This window comes from Ascaphus truei, chromosome 2 (assembly GCF_040206685.1).
Source record: "Ascaphus truei isolate aAscTru1 chromosome 2, aAscTru1.hap1, whole genome shotgun sequence".
In the NCBI taxonomy this organism is placed as follows: Eukaryota; Metazoa; Chordata; class Amphibia; order Anura; family Ascaphidae; genus Ascaphus; species Ascaphus truei.
The window spans coordinates 146,661,078-146,681,243 of NC_134484.1; the positions used below are offsets into that span (position 1 = coordinate 146,661,078).

The 20,166-nt window shown below is 41.4% G+C and overlaps 1 protein-coding gene across 7 annotated transcripts in view; it reads right to left on the reverse strand.

Moving 5' to 3' along the window:
• Nucleotides 1-349: 349 nt before the first annotated feature.
• SPIRE1 (spire type actin nucleation factor 1) overlaps nt 350-20,166 on the reverse strand; it is a 177,679-nt gene continuing 157,862 nt past the window's right edge. For 3 of the 7 annotated variants that reach the window (XM_075585396.1, XM_075585397.1, XM_075585401.1), the window contains 8 exons: nt 13,154-13,223; nt 11,406-11,548; nt 9,802-9,975; nt 5,974-6,111; nt 2,924-2,994; nt 2,405-2,432; nt 2,168-2,304; nt 350-1,838 (listed from right to left, as the gene is read on the reverse strand). In XM_075585396.1, coding sequence (XP_075441511.1) covers nt 1,580-1,838; nt 2,168-2,304; nt 2,405-2,432; nt 2,924-2,994; nt 5,974-6,111; nt 9,802-9,975; nt 11,406-11,548; nt 13,154-13,223 — 1,020 coding nt within the window. In that variant the 3' untranslated portion in view covers nt 350-1,579. Of the gene's footprint in view, nt 1,839-2,167; nt 2,305-2,404; nt 2,433-2,923; nt 2,995-5,973; nt 6,112-7,219; nt 7,253-9,801; nt 9,976-11,405; nt 11,549-13,153; nt 13,224-20,166 lie in introns of all 7 variants that reach the window. The other 4 variants (XM_075585399.1, XM_075585402.1, XR_012799079.1 and 1 more) reach the window with 3 other exon arrangements.

Sequence of the window (20,166 nt, forward strand, 5' to 3'; positions counted from 1 at the left end):
CCATCACGTGAACACATTCCAGTTATTAATAAATATAATACAGGTATTTACAAGATGCACTTTCAATTTTTTGTGACTCGGGGGACTACAACTTGACCAGCAAATGAGGCGGCTGTGAAGAGGAATTGGGACTTTTCATATAGGACTCTTAAATGTAGTATTGCTACAGTCCAATATCTGCTACATTATTCCTCTCTGGCAGGGGTGGCCAACTCCAGTCCTCAAGGGCCACCAACAGGTCAGGTTTTCGGGATATCCCTGCTTCAGCACAGGTAGATTAATCAGTGGCTCAACAACTGAGCCACTGATTGAGCCACCTGTGCTGAAGCGGGGATATCCCAAAGACCTGACCTGTTGATGGCCCTTGAGGACTTGAGTTGGCCACTCCAGCTCTATGGCAAAACCCAATACTTACAGTATTTTGCAGCGTCCAGTAATTTATGTACATTTTCCCCCTTCCCCCCAAAATATGGTAACTGAAAAAAGCCTACAAATAGAAGTGACCTGTTTACTTGTTTGGCAGTATCACTTTTGCCAATATAGTACCATCAACCCTTACTGCCTTCTTCATGTAGCACACACAAAGTGTGAGTATTGTAGCAAAACGAATAGTACACGTACATATATTGCTATTATACAGTGTATTCTCCCCCACGCTTCTGGAGGAACACAGTTCGCACAGCGATGCAAGTACCTTTCTATCGACTATGCTTACAAAGCAAGGCCAGAGAACCTTAACACTGCAAAACGACCCTCAGATCTACAGATGGAGCAAGCAGCGTAGAAGATATAGTACCATATTCTGTATATTTTCTCCCCAAGGTCTCTTTTCGCAATGGACCAACAGAAACAAAAGAGGATCCTTCTTAGGGGAACAATATGCCCAAACATGTGAAGGAGTTAATCGGTGTTTGGCATGGGAAGACTTGATTTGGCACTGAGGGGAGGAACTAAAAATGTTAGGGGGTCTTGAGCTAATATATTCTGAAAGGTTCTTTAAGGGATTGATGTTCCAGCACCCTACAGCTTTATCCAACAAAAATAATACCTGAAGGACAGAGCTAAATATCTCAGTATAAATAACTACAATCTGTTTATCCAGACAACTAAACAAAAAAATCTAATCTTGGCGACAGCCAATTCGGATATTGGTTAAACTACAAACATGAATGTAGACGCAATGCTGAAATTAAATTCCTTCTTTCCTTCCAGTGAGGAGAGTGCTCTTTTAAATGAGGTAAGAGTGACAGCTTTGTCCTTATGGGTTCTTCTGCAGGTGGCACAAGACTCTGTCCCACTGACCTCCACAAGAGAGGTTCTGTCCACGTAATCTGCGCAAGTCTTCAAACAAATTGACAAATAAAAAAAAGGCAATAGTTGCATTCTTCCAGTGCAAAGGAATCACCAGCTGCTACGTTTGGGAAAGACTGTTCGATGCAGCCAGTTGGAGAGTGCGTTAAAAATAACGAAACGTGTGCTATTTTGCAGGATTCAAGCTTGCTCGAGCCCATGAAATGACAACAGCCTGGTTAGTCATGTAGACAGAAGCGAGTAAAAAGAAAATAAAAAGGCACGAGACTCAGATCTCATTGATTGTTCTCTCGATGGGGCGGAATTCAGAAGACCCTGTGGACGACATGTAGAATGACTGTGTCTTCCGTTTTAATCGAGCCCTCTTGTTAGCGAGCGTCAGGCTGCGTCGGCTAGAGCTGATGATTTCCGAGATAAACTTTTTGCAGTCCACGCACACTTCCATGGTACTCCAATCTTCCATCAGCTCTTTGGGAAACTGAAGTTCGTCATCTGACTTGTCCACAGATTTGGACTTTGAGGACAACCTAAAATATAACAAAAAAATAAATAAATTACACTTCTCATGCCTGCCTGTTTTAGGACATCAGTAAACCTACTTCTGCATCGTTGCTCAAGAAGGCAAGAAGGCAAAATCATGAAATCAGGAAATGACCACGTGCATTATCTTCTGAATGTTTTTTTGTGAACAGAAACCAAACACCCCGTTGTTAAACATAACCGGAGTAAGGTCATTTGAACATATAGTTTTTGAATATTGAGTTGAATGAAGTCTACAAGACACCTATATGCCAGGCCTAGCTCTGCACATTTCACAGTTCAACACATGTACTAGAGGGTCTGGGTCATCACTCACTTGGGAAAGCTTTTGAGTGGGCGGTGGTGGCTGGTGGAGGGCTTCTCCGGCCTCAAAAAACTATCCCCTCTTTGCAAGGTAGAAGGTCCCAGGGAGAAGATGGGAAGCGTGGAATATGGCTTGGAAGGTAATCGCATCTGTCACAGAAAAAGAAGATATTACACAACGTCACGACATCTGAAGTAACCTTCCTAAAATAACGTGAACCATATGTGTACTAGATCTTTACAAACGTACCTTTTTGCAACACTGTGAGCATACAGGTCTTTAAGAAAAGAGAAAACAAAGGGAGATGTCAGTCTGTATTAATAAATGGTGTAAAAAAACCAAAAACCATGCTGTTCCCAGATTCAGGCAGTGATAGAAGACGCCCTTACTCAGGAATCATTCAGCCAATTTACGTACTTACAATAACGGTCATCTTTAATAGATTTACACAAGATATATACTTGTATATACTTTGTCGTACTATCCTTCTGATACTCCATATGCACCCATCAATTTACTGTATATGCTACACGTGCACATAGTTCTGTAATTCCCTCTGCTACACTTAATTTCACATTTATATGCCAATATATTCTTGATATCTTTACTTGTACGTTGCATGGATCACTAGATTCTTACCAGCATCTGTATAATGTTATTATAAAGTACAACGTACGCTATCAATAACCAAATACTGTGCATAACACAAATTACATAAGCAAAACTAGTTAAAAAAACAAATACAGCTTTATAACAGGATAAGCTTACCTTTTACAGAACTGACAAGTATAAGACCAGGTGAACAAGGAAAACCTCTTTGTTCGGCAACAGAAACAAAGCTACGGGAATGAAAGGACAGGACTTTACATGCAGGTCACATTATGATAGAATGGCAGCCGAAATTAAAGATGTGTAAGAAAACGTATACCAACAGCAGCAGCCTATCCTAAATTTGTTTTTACTTTCTTCAGTTGGCAGATATGGGCGAAACAGTCCGAAATGTGCTCGGAATTATTATTTTTAAAATCTGTATTTCTGCTAAATATTTAGCAAAGCAAAAAAGGGCTAAAGAATTTGCGAAATTAGGGCCTCGTGCAGAGAGCATCGTTATTTCAAAACTCGCCATTTTTTGTACAATTTCGCGCAGAAAACTGCATAAAATGGCGAGTTACGAAAAACGCGCCAATTTTTTTTTCTATTTCTAAAACTCGCCTCGCGGCTGGCGAGAATCTCCATCTCGCCATTTTTAAAACTCTCCGAATGCAGAGAGGTACGAACGGCATGAAGCGGCTGTTCGCGCCAGGAAAATGGCGCGATTTTCTCATTTTTGCCGCGCCAGGAAAAGTTGGCAATAAGATGGCGCTCGCCGCATATATAGCAAAGGGGACAAAAAATGCGCGATTTTTTCTTTACACATTTCTGAAGCGCGCATCTTTCCCATTTAAACTCGCCACACGCATCCATGTTAAACATAGCAGAATTCGAACTTTTCTGCATATGGAGACTAAAACTCTCCAAAAAAGCTACTTTTTATGAAATTCGCCAATTTGAAAATTCGATGCTCTCTGCATGAGGCCCATAGTCGTAGATGTTGCAGCAATTGGCGAAAAGACTGAGAAATAGGACTTTGCTGGAGAGGGAGAGAGGAAAGGGGTTTTGGTCTTGTGAGAAAGGCACAAGTGCCAGACTGCTCTTGTTGGGGAACTCTACTATAGTGAGACAGGTAAGTTAAAATAACTCCCCCTTTTCTGTACAAACAAGAGTAGAAATTTAGTTTTATAAATTAAGAAGCAGTTGTACTCCAAACCACCCCACCACCTCTCTAGATCACACTTCTGTCCCTGATCTTTTACCACTGATGTACATACCCTAGCGTACAGAGGTACTAAGAATGAATAAAGGTACCCCTTACACAAGTAGACTGATTCCAAGAAACAGGCAATTCAGCTCAGCACCAATGGGAGGCTTGGAATCTGGTGAGGTCATAAAGAGGTAACTGAGCATGGATAGGATGCCTGGGCTATGCCGCTTTAACTTACAAGTCTACATGTAGGATGGAAACCACTCGATTACAATAAGGAAGAGCTGGCTGTGTCTCGAACGAGTATGTGATCATGTGTTTCAGGGAGTATGGACAATTTCTGTTTTGTTTTCTTTCTGAAGTCTTGATGGTTCCAGCAAGTCCGTTACTCCTCTAATGTCACTGGCATGGACCCAAGAGAAGCCACGCTGCACGTCTTGTTTTATTAGAACAATGTTGTAAATAAATTGCATGCTGCTGTTCTTAACTCCCCAGTGAGATGCTGCAGAAGTGATAATGAAGAGCCTCAGCGCTCCAGTACCCCTTGGGCCCCGATCCCTAGAGCTCATAACGGCACTTATCAAAATCATTACAGGATGTTATATTCCCGCAGGTTATTCTATATATAACATATCGTTAGTTATCTATATATAACAGTCGTTAATTATCTCATCATTAGCACTGCCTTGCGTTAGCTTCAAATAACATGGCGTTAAGCCTGTCTTACCCAAAGCTGGCGTTACTACAATCCAGACCCTGAAGAGGTGTTGACTTAAAGTTTTAAAAAAATAAGAGAAGACTGTAGAGGGAAAGAACCCGTTAACAACGATATATTACCCAACAGTGATCTTACACTCATCCATACCCTGAAAAAAACAGTGTCTGGATGTGAGTAATGCTACATTTAGCTATAACCAACATCTCGTTTAATCCCGGTCGTAACTTTAACGGGGCTCTGTGGACACGTGTGGTTAGTGGGAGCACCTCTCTTCCATATCATTAGCGGCAACATCCGTTAAAGCCAACGCAATGCCCTATCCAGTGAAAAACAGCACTTAACACTGCGTTATTGCGCTTTGAAGATACCCCCGTTAGCACTCAACAAATCCTTAACTTAATTTAACGCCGTGTGAAGTCAATAATGAATCTCTGTGGATCTGGGCCTTACACAGCCCCAGTTTTTTCCAACAGTAGAGTTTTCTGTTTAAAAATATTTGAAAACAATTTGCAGATACTTTTTAACTGTGATTTTCTAAAACCGATTCAGTAACTCGTTGTAACCTTGGGTCTGCTGCCGTCTGTAGCGTATAGATAATTTATAGCACTCTTTGGGGCGCATTCATCAAGTGCCGGCATCGGTTATAGAACACATTCCTAGTGTTATCTTCTACTCAAGACAATGGGAGTCAACGCCACAATGGGTGCGATAACACATACTGCCAGTTTATGAATGTGCACCATAGTCTTTTGCCAATATCAGCTATCTGGGATAGAAACACATCAGTCTTCTTCATATATCCCAATACTCACTGAAAGTCAGCTGTTAATATATTCTTCATTGCGCACTGATAAATAAGAAACAATTACATGTTTATTAAACACGTAACTTCCTTCCTATCCCCTTCGCAAGCTAAGTGTATATCCAAAGGTACTCCAAGCCAAGCCTCACGTGTTTATCAGCACTGCCACCTTGGGCCTGTCGCTGCAGTCATTACTCCGTGAGGTATGACCTTCTATTAGGCACCCAGTGAACACAGCAACTATAGTATGTTCTGACATTTTTTTTTGTGGGGGTTAGACTTTTAGGCCTACATTTCCAAAGCAATTACATTGTCTATGACAAAACAGCTGTTAAAAATGGACGTTAAGGTGTTATGTGCTTTTATTTTATTGCTACATCAGTACATGTTGCAAAGTGGGCAAAGTGAGTCTGCATGATATGCACAGAAGCTCCAATTATTTATGTACCAAACAGGTGACTTATTTTCACAACTCAGATAATTAACGTTGAATGTACCTTTCCTTTCTTCAGGGCACTGTAGACGTCTTTATGTTGCTGAAATTTCTCCAGCTCTGCTTTCACCAGCACCTGACGTATGTGCATGACTTCCTCCACGGTGAGAGCCAGGCACTCTACTGGGTAACAAAACTCCTCCTGAAATTCAACAGCCACAGTTAGCAGGAGAAACATATATGCAGCCAATGGAAGTTGAGCATCCATCAACCAGACACCTTTGTTAGTAGTATAGAGAGATCGAAGAATTTGGACTGGACAGATTAGGGGTAGGGAGAACTGCGTAAGAAAGTACAACAAAGGCCTAAAGTGATGTGGACAGAATATTTATGGGTAGCAAGACTGTCCATAGCTCCTCTGCAGCACAACAGATCAATCAAAAAGTTTATTTGTTGCTTACTGGAAACACAGCATTTTCTTAATTTCTTCTAACACAGCATTTTGCCGTTCATCTTTTATTGCCAATATAAGTTTAGGGTAAAGAACAATGGTCTGAAGTGAGCAGAGCTGCCGAAGATAATGGTTAGTTAGTAAGCACTCCAAAAGAGGTAGATTTGATGCTGTGGTACAACGTAAGTGATCTATACAAATGTTATGGGCAGTAAAGGGAGCATACCTCTTTTTGTATTTCCCTGTACTCAGCTCACACAAATACATGTCAAACTATAGTTTTTTTGTTTGAATAGCGTAATGTCAATAATAAGAGTAATATAATGGTGAAACATGAAACTGAACATAATTATTTCAGATCATACTTCATTTGCCTGCCCTTCCAACGACACAAACACCTCATTAGAGCACCACAGCATAAAAGCCTCCTTTTAATTTGCAATCTAGTTTTACAAGTTGATTGGCACCAGTGCATTTAAGTGAAAGGCAGAACAAAGGTGCCTACGCCCCCTAACTTGGCACATGCAAATCCGAGTTCTCTTATTTCTGGCAACACGTCTAGTGTCTGAGCAAAGCAGACTGTATGCTCCCCGTGTTCTGCCTTTAAATTAGACAAGGTGATTTTTTAGATTGAGATAACACACCTGGCAAACATTAGCATTTAGAAGTCACCGCATATTGTAAGTCTTACCCTTATACCTAACTAGATGTTAACTCCTCTGGTGTTGGAGGAGGGGTACTGCACCCCCTTAGTCTGCAATGCTTTGCAGCCAGATCCTCCACTGCCAAAGGGGTTAAATATGAAAAGAACACCCTAGTTAAATCGCCAATGAGAGCCTATAGCTTAAAACAAACATACCCCCATGGGTAACTCCTTGGCTTGAAGAGTTGCCTAGTTTTTGGAAAAACAATATATGTAAAAAGCTCTACAGAAAACATCAAAGTATGCAGTTTACCCGCCATCATTAGTATTATATTGTACAGGTGACTGCTATCTACAGACCATTTATTAGTGTATCCCAGAGAGACCGATGCACAACGTTGCGGGGTACAAGAGTCCCGTCCTGAAATCTACGGGGATTTTCTGATGAAATGTACAGGATGGCCGCGTCGGCAGACACAGTATAGAACGGCCCGATTTGACTTTTACTAAAATCAGCTATTTGTGACATGGACACATTACGCTGTTCCATATGTATCCTTCGACTCGCTCTTATATATTCTTATCTTTACCGACATAAGCAAAACCTGTTTACTTTTTTTTTTGCAATCTACACAGATATCCAGCCTATTTCAGGGTGAGAGTCATACGTTTATTTCCATATAACGAACGACTAAAATTAGCACTAGCGCTTCAGTCACAAACTAACCTTTTAAAAAAAAAATACAAAAATAGAAATATACCTGGCGCATGTGGACAAATAATCAGTGTACACTGATTATTTGTCCACATGCACCAGGTATATTTCTATTTTTGTATTTTTATATTGTTTTTTGGGCATTATTTGAGATAATACCCATATTAGAATACCAGGCTGCTTTTTGTGCACTGCACTTAGTATTAGGTCTAGCGCTTGTTTTAGTACCACTTGTTTTGTACAAACTAACCTTTTCACTGCTAACTTATCAGAATGCACCTTTGCTGCTTTTTTGTACCTTTATCGGGTTTCTCAGACAGAGGAAGGAACGAGCTTAACCAGCAGGAGAAGAACTATTCATTTATTGGCTATTTTTGAACAAGGACAACCTTTTACAAATCACTGGAGTCCTGTCTCCGATAGTCTACTCACCCATCTTGTAGTCTGTTTCCGTTCCTGCTGGTTATTTCTGCACTATCTCTTACCACAATGCACCACATTTAAACCTCATTATATTAAGCGTATGCTCCATAGACATAGTTGCCTAAACATTTGCTCTGCAACATAAAGGGCCCAAGTCCTTAGAAGTACATAGAAAAATGTAGATTTGTTGTAGGTTGCAATATCTTTTACAGAAACGATGATGAGGTTCTTCATATATGAAGTTACAGCATTCAGAGCTTTCCAAACCTCCTATGTTTCTTCTTCAAATGTACGGCATACTTACTGTACACACCTATGAAGCTTCAAAAGCTCTGTACACTATCATTTCATCTACAAAAGACCTATAATATTGGTCCCCTAAAAGGTATAACAACGTACAACGAATCTACATTTGTCCAGGACCAATACGGATAGTAGATCTTGGAGTTGCAATGCAAAGCTGTGTATGAATTCTCATCAACTACAGCGCTGAATGTGTTCATAATGCACTTCCTTTGGGCTCCTGAAGGGGTTAAAGAAACCCCAATGTGGGTTATCCTTCTGCCAAAAAAAACCTTAGCTCCTTCGCGGTCAGTGAGGCCTAGTGGGAAAAGGGTTAGTAGGGCATCATTTCAGTTCTATTTTGCAACCCTAAGCTGATTTACTTTGTAAAGTGCTCAATGGCTGCATCCAGATCCTCTGTGAAGAAACCAACGTTAATCGTGAGATAAAAGACAAATCTGAAAGAATCACAAATGTGCAAGGGTGGAATTATTTGGTTACTCGATTGGTCAAATGCTAATGTTTTTAAGATCGGAAAGAATAACAAAGGACAATGCAAACATTAATGCAACATCAAGCGTTTAAATGACCACTCTCTGTCTCGCACAAGGCAGTAAACGGTTACCTGAAATCGTTTTATTGTACATCTCCAAAGTGACTGCAAATTATATTTTTGTAGCAGGCACGGATACCAGTTATTCAATCAAAGTACTTTAAGATGTTTTATGCGTGCGCTTTCAGGACCACAGACGTCTTAGCTTAGGTTGTAACATTGTTGCAATCAACATTTCAAAAATATATATAAAAAAAAAATTGGGGGTGGGTGGGGGTTTCATGATTTATAAACAGGGTGTGGGGCGATTCTATTGTATTTCCCTGCATTTCCAATGTCTGCTTCCCCATAGCTAACTACATTGAGATAGCAACTTGTAGTTTGTTTTTCTTTAAATTCAGGCCATTAATGGCCATTTCATGGGGGTGCATTTATGTACATGTATGAGCACACAACCATACATGCTTATATGTGCAAATACGCCTGGAAGGCCAGTCATGGAGCAACATCATCTGACACAAGGTTAAACCAGCTACTGTAGGACTTTTAATCTGCGCATTTTGTGTATTTGCAGAGAAGCCAATGATGTTGCTTTAGAAGTTTGCTATCCTTTGTCAAATTAGGTTGTACTTTTTATATAGGATGATTGAAAGAGCAGCAAATCGCAAAGGTACGTGCCCACTGTAAAATCAACAAGACGGGAGGGCACAGGTACCACTGCTGCTCAAACATTACAGCTGAGGCACTGCTCCCACCCAGAGGGAAACTGAAAGGAGAGGGATTATCATCAATTCCAGAGTCAATCTGAAGATGAAAGAGGCAAACCTGGCGAACTCTCCACCTGCTGGCATAAGCTCTCGCAAACAGATAAAACATAGCCCCCGCTGCCCCAAATATGGCGGCTTCAAAAGGATGAGAGCCCAGCAGTGAAGCTGTGTGTATGGTGGGAAATTGCAGTCGGAAAGGCATCCTTGGAAAGAAACTGGTTATCCTAGGAACCTGAATAACAAACAGGAAGTAGAATAAAGGACATGCTGGGCATGACTGAATCACCGCATAGTCATTCTCCTGAACACCTACAAGACGACTGTGGGCAGAGAAGCAACGTGCTGCTGGCACCTTCAGCACTGAGGGGCTTACAAAAAGCGTAGGAAAGATGGGGAATAAGAACCAAACTGATAACGCTGCTGCAACAATCCTCAAAGATCTCAAATAAATCTTATGGTGGAGTCAAAATCATGCAGAGATGAGTCTATCAGGTCGATATTGACGAGTGAATGTATGATTAAAAGTCTCAATGTGCCTGCCTGCAATGCTCTACTCTAGAGCTTGCTTTCTACTCTACATTCGCCAGAGGGCGCCAAAAGAACACTTAGTAGTCAACAATTGTCACAGGAAGTAGAACTCTATAGAACCCTGGAGTTCCTGTGCAAGGTGCCAGAGGCTCCACCATTAAAAATAAAATAAAAAAAAAACCTTCGTAAATAACACATATTTTACTTTTCAAGAAGACGTCATTTATTTTGTCAATTTTCAAATAAAAGGCCTAAAAAGATCATGAAATGTTACACTAATGATACATAATTATATAGGATGTAGAATGATTACTAAAAAAAACCAAAGGGAAATCCTATTGCAGGGATGGCAATTATCAGTATGTAGCATAGCTAGGTGGGTGTTTCATAGAGTGCCAAGGTATTTGTAAAAATTGTTCTTCAGTTCATAAAAGGTGCAAAAAAATGTAAGCACATTGATATATTTATTACTAGTCCCTCAGAATTGTGCTTTTCTGGCATCAGCATTTGCTTGGTGTTGCCATTTAAATAGCACAGGACTTCACAGCGCAAAGACTCTCCGTGATTCATGAAAAACAGGAAAATATATACATAGTGCACTAACTTCTAATTCTTATTCAAGTACTAAAAATGACATTTTACATTTCATCAGAACTGTGTGAAGTACAAAATATAATAATTTCTCGCCATTAATAAAATGAATAATTATGATTTTCTCAACTACTACTGTGTATTCATGTCTGGAACCACATTACGAGCAGGAACATTTTTAATCTATTACTTTACCCGAGTCATTAAATCTCTTCCCTGAGGTGAAAACCCTCTATCTAACTAAGCCAAATGTTACTTATTGTATAAGATGGCAATACCTCTTTTTAGCCTCACAAACTTAGACTGATAAGCTAGTGGTCTACCCCAATGCCGGAATGGCTTAAGTCTCCCACCGTGAGAGACAAAAACTAGCCCATCAAAGCAAAGTGTAAAATGTTAATTATTAGTGAATGGGTTAAAAGTAAAATGATGAAGTACATTTTGGCCAAATTATTATTGTTTTGAAGACTCTTGGGAACAGTAACTTTGTTCACGTGAGCAGTATTATGCCCCATTCCCGTGGCCTGGTTTCCTTTTGCTTACCAGTGACCTGGAGCTCTGCCTGGACGGGGGAAGGAACTGTCGGACGTTGGTTGGTGTCTCCTTCTCTATGGAGTGGCGCCTCTGTGGTGGCTGTCGCCTCTCGGGCTGTGGCGTGGAAGATATGGGCAGGAACTTGGGTGGTGCTACGGATTAAAAAGGTAGATATTTATTAATACTGAGTGAAAGCAGCCCAGCAAGTTTCATCACAAGCCGGCTCGATCTATCCATCTTCTACAACAGATGACTTGGCTTTTAGAAAAATAGGATTCAATTCTGTTGGCTAAAATCCAATTGTTAAAACTTTAACCAACGTTCATATATGTACAAACACCTTTATCTGAGACTCCACCTTGGCCTTTTATACCATATGGTGCTGGAACACTGTTTTACAATCTCTCACCTAATAATGGACAAGCTCAAAATGAAGGTACGGCGCACTATGCATTTCTATTTTGCAGTTGGCAAGGGTGTACAATGACGTCAAGAATGAAAGACCTTACGATTCACTATAAAATACAAAGCCAATATTTAACTTTTTGTAAAACAGACCCAATATTCACGACCAAAAAAAATCAATTTAGACACAAAGGAAAAATCATACAGAATCAGCTGTGCACACAAAATATTAATACATTAAACAGCAAAACATGTGTGCAGTGTTACACACAAGTAGAAGGCTGCAGTGAAGTACAATCTATATTTAATGATACAAAACCAATACAGGAAAATAAGACATATCTTCTATCAAGGTACACTACCCAGCATGGAAACCCTCCTTTATCTATTTCTCTGCAGAATGTGATGTGTAATCACAGTGCGAGCCTGACTGCAGGAGGTTTCAGTATGTCACCATCCATAGCCCACAAATCTATTCTCGGAGAGTTTCTCAGGGGAGGTTTTTTTGCCTTTCTGAACCAAGAAAAACATCACTTTTGATAACTGTAACTAAACCAAAATGTACGCTTACCAATAAATAAAGCTCATAAAACCATAAAAGGTGGCCAGTTACATGGTAATCCAGCAGTGCTGTGTTAAGCAGGGATAGCCTGTGATTGCAAAAAAAAATCAGTGCTTTTCTTTCTGTGAAAACAGGTGGGGATACAGTGCTCCTACAACAATCTTTTTGTGAGAAGCTATTAACGCAGCAGCAGTCTGGCCATGCGAGAGCTCACGCATGCGCAGGCGGCTAAGTTATTAAGAAAGTAGCTGCCTGCGCATGCGCAAACTCTTGTGAGCGAGCTCTCACGCATGCACAGACGGCTACTGTCTTAATAACTTACACAGTAGCAGTATGTAAAAGGTGGGGATACGCGTATCCCTGCATACCCCAAGAAAGCCCTGTGTTTAGATCATTTAAAGGGTGCAGAGATGAAGAAGTTGACATGAATCAGGGCAGTGTTCATTACTAGAGTACTAGCACAAGGAGATCATACAGGAAGGAGCCCTCACAGCTCTCTGCACATAGATGGGGCACAGAACGAACATCCACATTCTCACATTTAAAAGGCACTCGGCATGTAACACAATATGAAGGATTTTACCTCGATAAAGGAACCATCCAAAACATTAAACAATACAACATTTTGTGTTTAAAACTGATCCCTGTTGCTGTCAGAAGCACAGCTATAATTATTTAACCAACTGTAAACACAGAAAAGAAAACGATTTAAAAACTCAGAAAGGCTAAAAAAAATAAATCCAAAGGGTGAGTGCGAAATACTAGTTTCCTGTGTTGTTTGCCCACTTACTTTTCCTGTTTGCTGCGGTTTCTGGCGATACTTCCTCTGGCTGGTAATTGGGCTTGTGTACTGAATCCTCCTAAGAAGGAAAGGATTAGGAAAATCATATATATGGTTCGCTCTTATAGCTCACCTATAGACATTATGTAGAATCCATCAAACAGTCAACCTGATCCAGTGATAGCGTGGTCTTTACAATACACAATATTGTTAAATTGAAGTTTTAGAATCAAAGCGAGGAATCCTAGAAATGCCCAGATAATTAAACCAGTAACCAGTGTCAAGATGAAAATATAGTAAACAGAGTAAACTTGTTTTAATTATTTATTAGGTATAATCCCCTCAGCAAAGGGCATCACCTGGCTACTTACTACTGGTTAAAGCTTCCGCTCCTGCAGTGGCACAAATGGCCAGGATCTGTTGGAATTATCACTTATTTAAAATCAGAGACAGAACATAAAACACAGACAGAGCTCAGTGCACATCCAGTGACACTCATACACGGTACAGTGCCTAAATATATATGTATAAATATCGAGTAAAATGGTCTTTTAGTTTAACATTTTTGGCCAAAATTTTTGTAAGCCCCTGAGCCAACTGCACGGCAGACCACAATTCAGGGGTCCCTAACGCTAATATAAATTCTTAATAACCTGTGTAGTAACAGGAAGAATGATTTATAGTAAATCTGTCAATATTAGTTGCAAAGTTCTAAGTTTGATTGAAGCTTTTAATAACCTGTACATTACCAGGAAAAGCACTCTGTATTAGAGTTGTCACAACCATACTGCAAGCCAGCAAGTTCCCCTGAGTGGAAGATGCTATGGAGTGAGCCCTTAACCATTTAAATGTGGGAGGGGGTGAGCTACAATTAGGTAGGAGGTTGCCACCCTCCAAATAGCCAAGACTAGCTGAACAACAATTGTAAAACATACTGGACACCCAACAAGCTCCTATTGAACCCCCAAAAAGGTGAAGGTGGAATTTTGAAGGTGGAATTATCACTTAAACAGTTCTCCCTTCCCCTCAAGAATACCAGATCTCACAATGCTCTCCTATGGAGGCTTGCACCTTCCAACGCTTTCTACATATAGCAGGGTCTTTCCCTCGGGTCCCGGTCCCCTCGCTTACCTTCGCTACAGCGGGGGACCTTGCTGGCGGTTGTGGTGGCGGCTAGAGAGGCGAGCCGATCGCCGGGAGCTTCGCAACACACACGGCTGACAGGGGCTGACATATTGAGTTGAGCGCGCATGCGTAGAGCAGCAGTAGCCGCAGCCATTAGGGGAATAGGCTCCGCATGGGGAACTACAACCCCCAGCAGCCCAAGGGTTTGCAGTCAAATGCTGAGCAACAGCCAATAGGGCTGCAACTTCCTCTGCAAGGGGAGATAGATACATTTTCACACGCTGCAGCCACGTCAGTCGGAGCTGGGACAATGTATGTGCAGGTGTCTGTTGCACCTGCACTAGGCCAAAGACCCCCTGTTAGGCCCCGACTCCACTCAGTTTGTGGTTGCTGCAGGAACAGGCCCATGAGATAGGGACACTGCCCCTGTAGCATAAGTGTGAGGGACCCAGCCAGGACCCAGCTGCATCCTGGCATCCAGTGGTCTGGGACCAAATCACCACCTACAGTTAAGAGAGACACTGCATGGTGTCACCGACCACGCGAGACACCACCCAATGTAGAGGCGGTGGCTTCACGGAAATTCTTCTTCTACAGCCCTTCTTTTGTAGATCTGCTTGTATTTTTAGGTTCATTGTCTTGCTGTATGACCTGCTTCAGATTCAGCTCATGAACAGATGGCCTGACATTCTCCTCTAGAATCTTCAGATACAATGCAGAATTCATGGTTGTGTTAATAATGGCAAGTCGTCCAGGTCCTGAGGCAGCAAAGCAGCCCCAAACCATGACACTCCCAGCGCCATGCTTAACTATTGGGATGAGGTTCTTCTGTTCAAACACAGTCTTTGGTTTTCACCAAACATAATGTTTCTCATTGAGGCCAAAATGTTCTACCTATGTCTCGTCTGTCAAGAGAGCAGTGGTTTCCTCCTGGCTATCCTTCTATGAACCCCATTCTTGTTCTGTCTTTTTCTGATAGTCAAGTCATGAACACTCACATTAGCCATGGTGTGAGTGACTTGCAGATCCTTGGATGTTACTCTTCGGTTCTGTCTGAAATCCTGGATGATTTGCCGGTTTGTATTTGGAGAGATTTAGGTAGGACGACTGCTCCTGGCTAGAGTGACTGTGGTCTTGAACTTTTTCCATTTGTAGACTATCTGTCTGACAGTGGATTTGTGGAGCCTCAAATTCTTAGAAATGGTTTTGTGACCCTTTTCTAGACTGATGAGCATCAATAACTGCTTTTCTGAGGCCCTCAGAGATTTGTTTTGGCATGACTTGTTTAGACACACCTCTATGGTGAAGACCAGACTCACACAATTTCTGATCTTTATATAGGATGGAGCCTCCCAATATCAACCCTGAAGATCTACCCAATTCTAATTATCCCCTTTAATTTAGCTGATAAAACCAGGGTTACACCTACTTTTGCACATACCCTAACTCCTAATTACTCATTGTTTGTCTAATTCATACATCATTTTGTTTCAAAAGACATGGAATTGGTAATATAAACCCTATTGGATATTTAAGAAAAGACTCTTTTTGATTCAAGAAGGTCAACATGGAAAAACGATGGAATTCCTGTAATTATCATTGGGGTTCACAAACTTTCTTGCCACTGTATAAGTATACACACACACACACACACACACACACACACACACACACACACACACACACACACACACACACACACACACACACACACACACACCTGTATCTATCTCTCTATATACATGGCAGCTACTCCCTCACATCTTTTCCAAGTTTATTTGGTCTCCCTATGGACCTCTCAAGAACCCTCCACGTTACAATGAAGTGAAACAAAGATTTGCAGACAGAGCTTTTTGTAGGGAAAGACATGCTACACACGCTTACATTCTTTGGGGCATGTACGTGGGGGTATTTTTCAGCGGGGGGAGTTTTGCCGTGATAATGATGGTACTCATCTTTTACATTCAGGCATGAAAATTTCAGTTGTGCCAAATCTTGTTAATTTGGGGTCCATATTGGCCAAAACAAGTATATAAACCTATACATATCTAGGACAGTATCACTGTAATCAGGAGACATAGGGCAATAATAATTTCTGTTAATTTTTTTTTTTTTTAGAGATACCTGGGAAAATATTAAATATATATATATATTTATATTTATGACATATCTCGGTCACATACTATGCAATGCACCCAAGACAGATACCAATGAAAAGCTGAACATGTGCTGAAAAAAAACCAAAAAACCCAATATAGAGTTTTCATTGGTAGATATGAAATGGATCACAGGCATCATACAAAAACAAATGTATACCAAAAGTTTGAAAATGTGTGTGGCCACGCAGGTGGAAAACACCCTGGGCACTGAATGGGGTTAAAAGTCCAAGATGACGACTGAAAATAAGATGGGAGAATGGAATCCAGCAGTGGATCAACAAGGGCTGAACATGATGAGATTGATAGAGAGACACAGATAATTTATATTTATATATTTATATCACACACACACTTCCTTGTGCCTCAGGCAACAAATTCAGGTTTTAAGCTTATCAGGGCATGAACCTATTTTCGGAGAAGAATCGATTGGCATAGGACAGCTAATTCGAGAAAAAAAGCTTTTTTCTCGAATTAGCTGTCCTATGCCAATCGATTCTTCTCTGTGCTTGCTTCTCTGATTGGACGGACGCACAGTTGCGGTGATGACGCGCTATACGGATCTCCTCCGAGGGCTGATGGGAAGATGCCGATGCTGACGTCTCCACGTGGGACCTGACGGAGCGTTCCCGGACGGATCGGAGGTGAGGATTTGCTTCCTCACAGCTCCGACACTCGGGAGCTCCAACGGGTCTAAACCTACAGGAGGAAGGCACTTTGTCTCCACAGTGCCCTACACAGCCAAGGGACTCGTAGCCACCCAGGACGGAGAGGCATACACTGGACTGGGACATAGAGGTACAACAATATTATTTCCTCTTTTGTCATATCCCTACCAGCTCTCACTCAGATATACCTGGTGGACGTCTACCCTGCTTGTACCTATTTTCAGACTTTACTGATCCAGCGTTATACTTACCCTCACAGTCAAGCTTCTGTTTTTTCTGGACATATTGCCATATTATATGTATTTATGGGACTTTTTCCCCCTTACACTATCTGTTTAGAGCTTGTAGTAGCCCCACCACACAACATGAACCTATTTTACCTGCAGAATTTTATATGCAGTGCTGTGTACATTGTCAGCTATATAAGAAGAAATAGTATTATAATTATTGTGAAGGCTTTGTAGCCTGTGCGCCCAAAGAACGTATTTACTCCTGGCCTGCATATGCTTTCCCCGTGATGTCTTGTTCTGCTCAGCATGCCATGGCCTTGGCAGGATTGGATTTAGAGATCTTGATTGAAACCGTGACCCAGTAAAGAGAAATGAATAAGCACTAATCTTCTTTTAGCTAATCTGAAATCCCGAGGCACGTTCCACTCACTGACAAACCAAGTATCTGCGAAAGGGAAATCTCACTGATGAAATAGGAGTAAATCAGAGACAAATTAATCTGCTGCAATGTGGATGAGATAGTACCACTGTTATTCATATAGTTTAGGAAACATGCTCAAGTCAATTTAACAAGAGACAAAAAGCCTCAGTGCTACATCTAAGGCCGCGCTTATAGTGAGGACTGCAGTGCGCGCGCACGACGTAATTCACGCGAATCCTGCACTCTACAGTATGCAGGCGACCGGCGGGATGCAACAGGCGGAGACGTGGCCCATGACGTCATGTGAGCGGTTCGCCATTATTGGCCGACGTCACGCGGCGGCCGCATGGAGGGAAAAATGAATTGGTCTCTCCTGGATCCTGCCGCTCGGTCGTGCCTCCGCCTGGTCGCGGTCACCATGTGCAGCATGATGCACATCAAGGTATGTGTTTTGGCACCACGCGCCGTCGCTGTCGCCGCAACTATAAGCGCGACCTAACTTTACATATTATATAGTTAAATACTTATCTGTTTATCTTCTCATAAGCAAGGGTCATTTAGTTCAATTCTTTGGGCAACATATTTTAAGCCTACAATAACGTCACAGTATGGCCCATGTGTAGATTCTAACACTGCTGCACCTGCAAAACGTTCTCATCCCCTCTCTAATGGAGGGAGAACTGTATTAATAGACTGGTCATTCACAGGTGCTCAGCAAGAACTGCAATTAAAAAGGTGGGATGGGCGAGCTTGGACAGGGAGGAGGGGTCACTAACCGCCATGCTGCTTTACCAACTGAAATTAACAAACGCACGAAAGCCCCTTGATACTTGATATACTGCCATATGATTCCTTTTTTGTGTTTCTTCTTTCCCTGTCTGATTTGCGCCTAGGTCACTCTTCTACACACCTTCTACACACCTTCAACGCGGCGTTTGTTGAGCCGCAGACCTAATTGGCTGCAGTTCATAGGGATAGTTGTATTCCAGGGTATGTACCTTATATAATACTGTATTAGCTTTATTGGTGGTGTGTATATTCCCCTCCACTTAACATATTGTGTAGTTCTGCGCTGTATGTCTCTTCTCCATATATATATATATATATATATATAGCAAATAGAAATATTACTGTATGCTCATTTGCATGTCTTAGACAGGTCTGCAACCCCGCCTTTCACCATTATCACCCAGGACACAGCACTTCCACTGCAGCAAGGGATTCTGGGAAATGACATGCAAATGAGCACACAGCGCCGTGTCTCAAGCTCACATTACATGAACAACCCTTAAGCCAATGCATGCTGCTTTAAACACAGCTTTTAAACATAGCTTGGGATGAGCTGCAAAGCCAGTAAACCCACTCACAGACAGACTGTTTCGACCTTGTGGGTCTCTTCAGTGTGAGGTTGGTTTTACTGGCTCTGCTGGTTTGAGACTGAGAGTAGGTCTTCACCACACATTATTAAGGTTATGGTGGGTAAAAAAAGTGACAAAAACCCTCCACAGAAAAGAATATAGCAAATGGAAATATTACTGTATGTTCATTTGCATGTCTTAGACAGGTCTGCAACCCCACCTTTCACCTTTCTCATTTGCATATATACACACACACACACACACACACACACACACACACACACACACACACACACACACACACACACACACACACACACACACACACACACACACACACACACACACACAGCTCCAAGATAAACTGACTAGTGGACTAGGGTCCCCACAGGCACTGTAGTAAGGGACCTCACAATATAGTGACCCAGCATAATATATCGGTATGGAGACAAAATTGAATGAAATGAAATAACTCACTCTGGATGTTTTTTCCCCTGCTTTGCTGGTGCCTGCTTTTTCCTATCTGTTTCCTCAATTAAACTCTTTGGTAGGAATTATTGCGTATCCAGCAATGCCATCTTAACATTTCTACATCATACGCCAGTAGGGGGAGCCCCAAGGGAGACCAAGAGAACACTGATTAGCCGCCTTCAGAGACTATTTCAAACTACCAGATAAGCTAATTGCTCTATTTATACATTATAAGGACACATTTTATAAGTCCATGCCGTTGGTTATGTGGTTTTATACTTTTATATTGTAAGGGGTCTTCTTTGCACTTTTACTATACATGCTGTATAATAAAAAATGTTTCAAAATGGATCATACTATAGGAGCATGCGCTTCTTTTTGTTGTTTATACACATACATATGTATTTTTTTTTTATAGCAACCTCAACATTTTGGTCCTGAACCGAGACCTTTATCTAGAGCGAAACAGAGCCCTTGATAAAGATCCCTGTACAGAACTGAAAAGTTGCGTTTTTATATTCCACTTTTTGCATTACAGGTTTCCTGTTTCAGTGGATTTGAATGATTTAAATTGCTGTGCACCCGGGCAGATA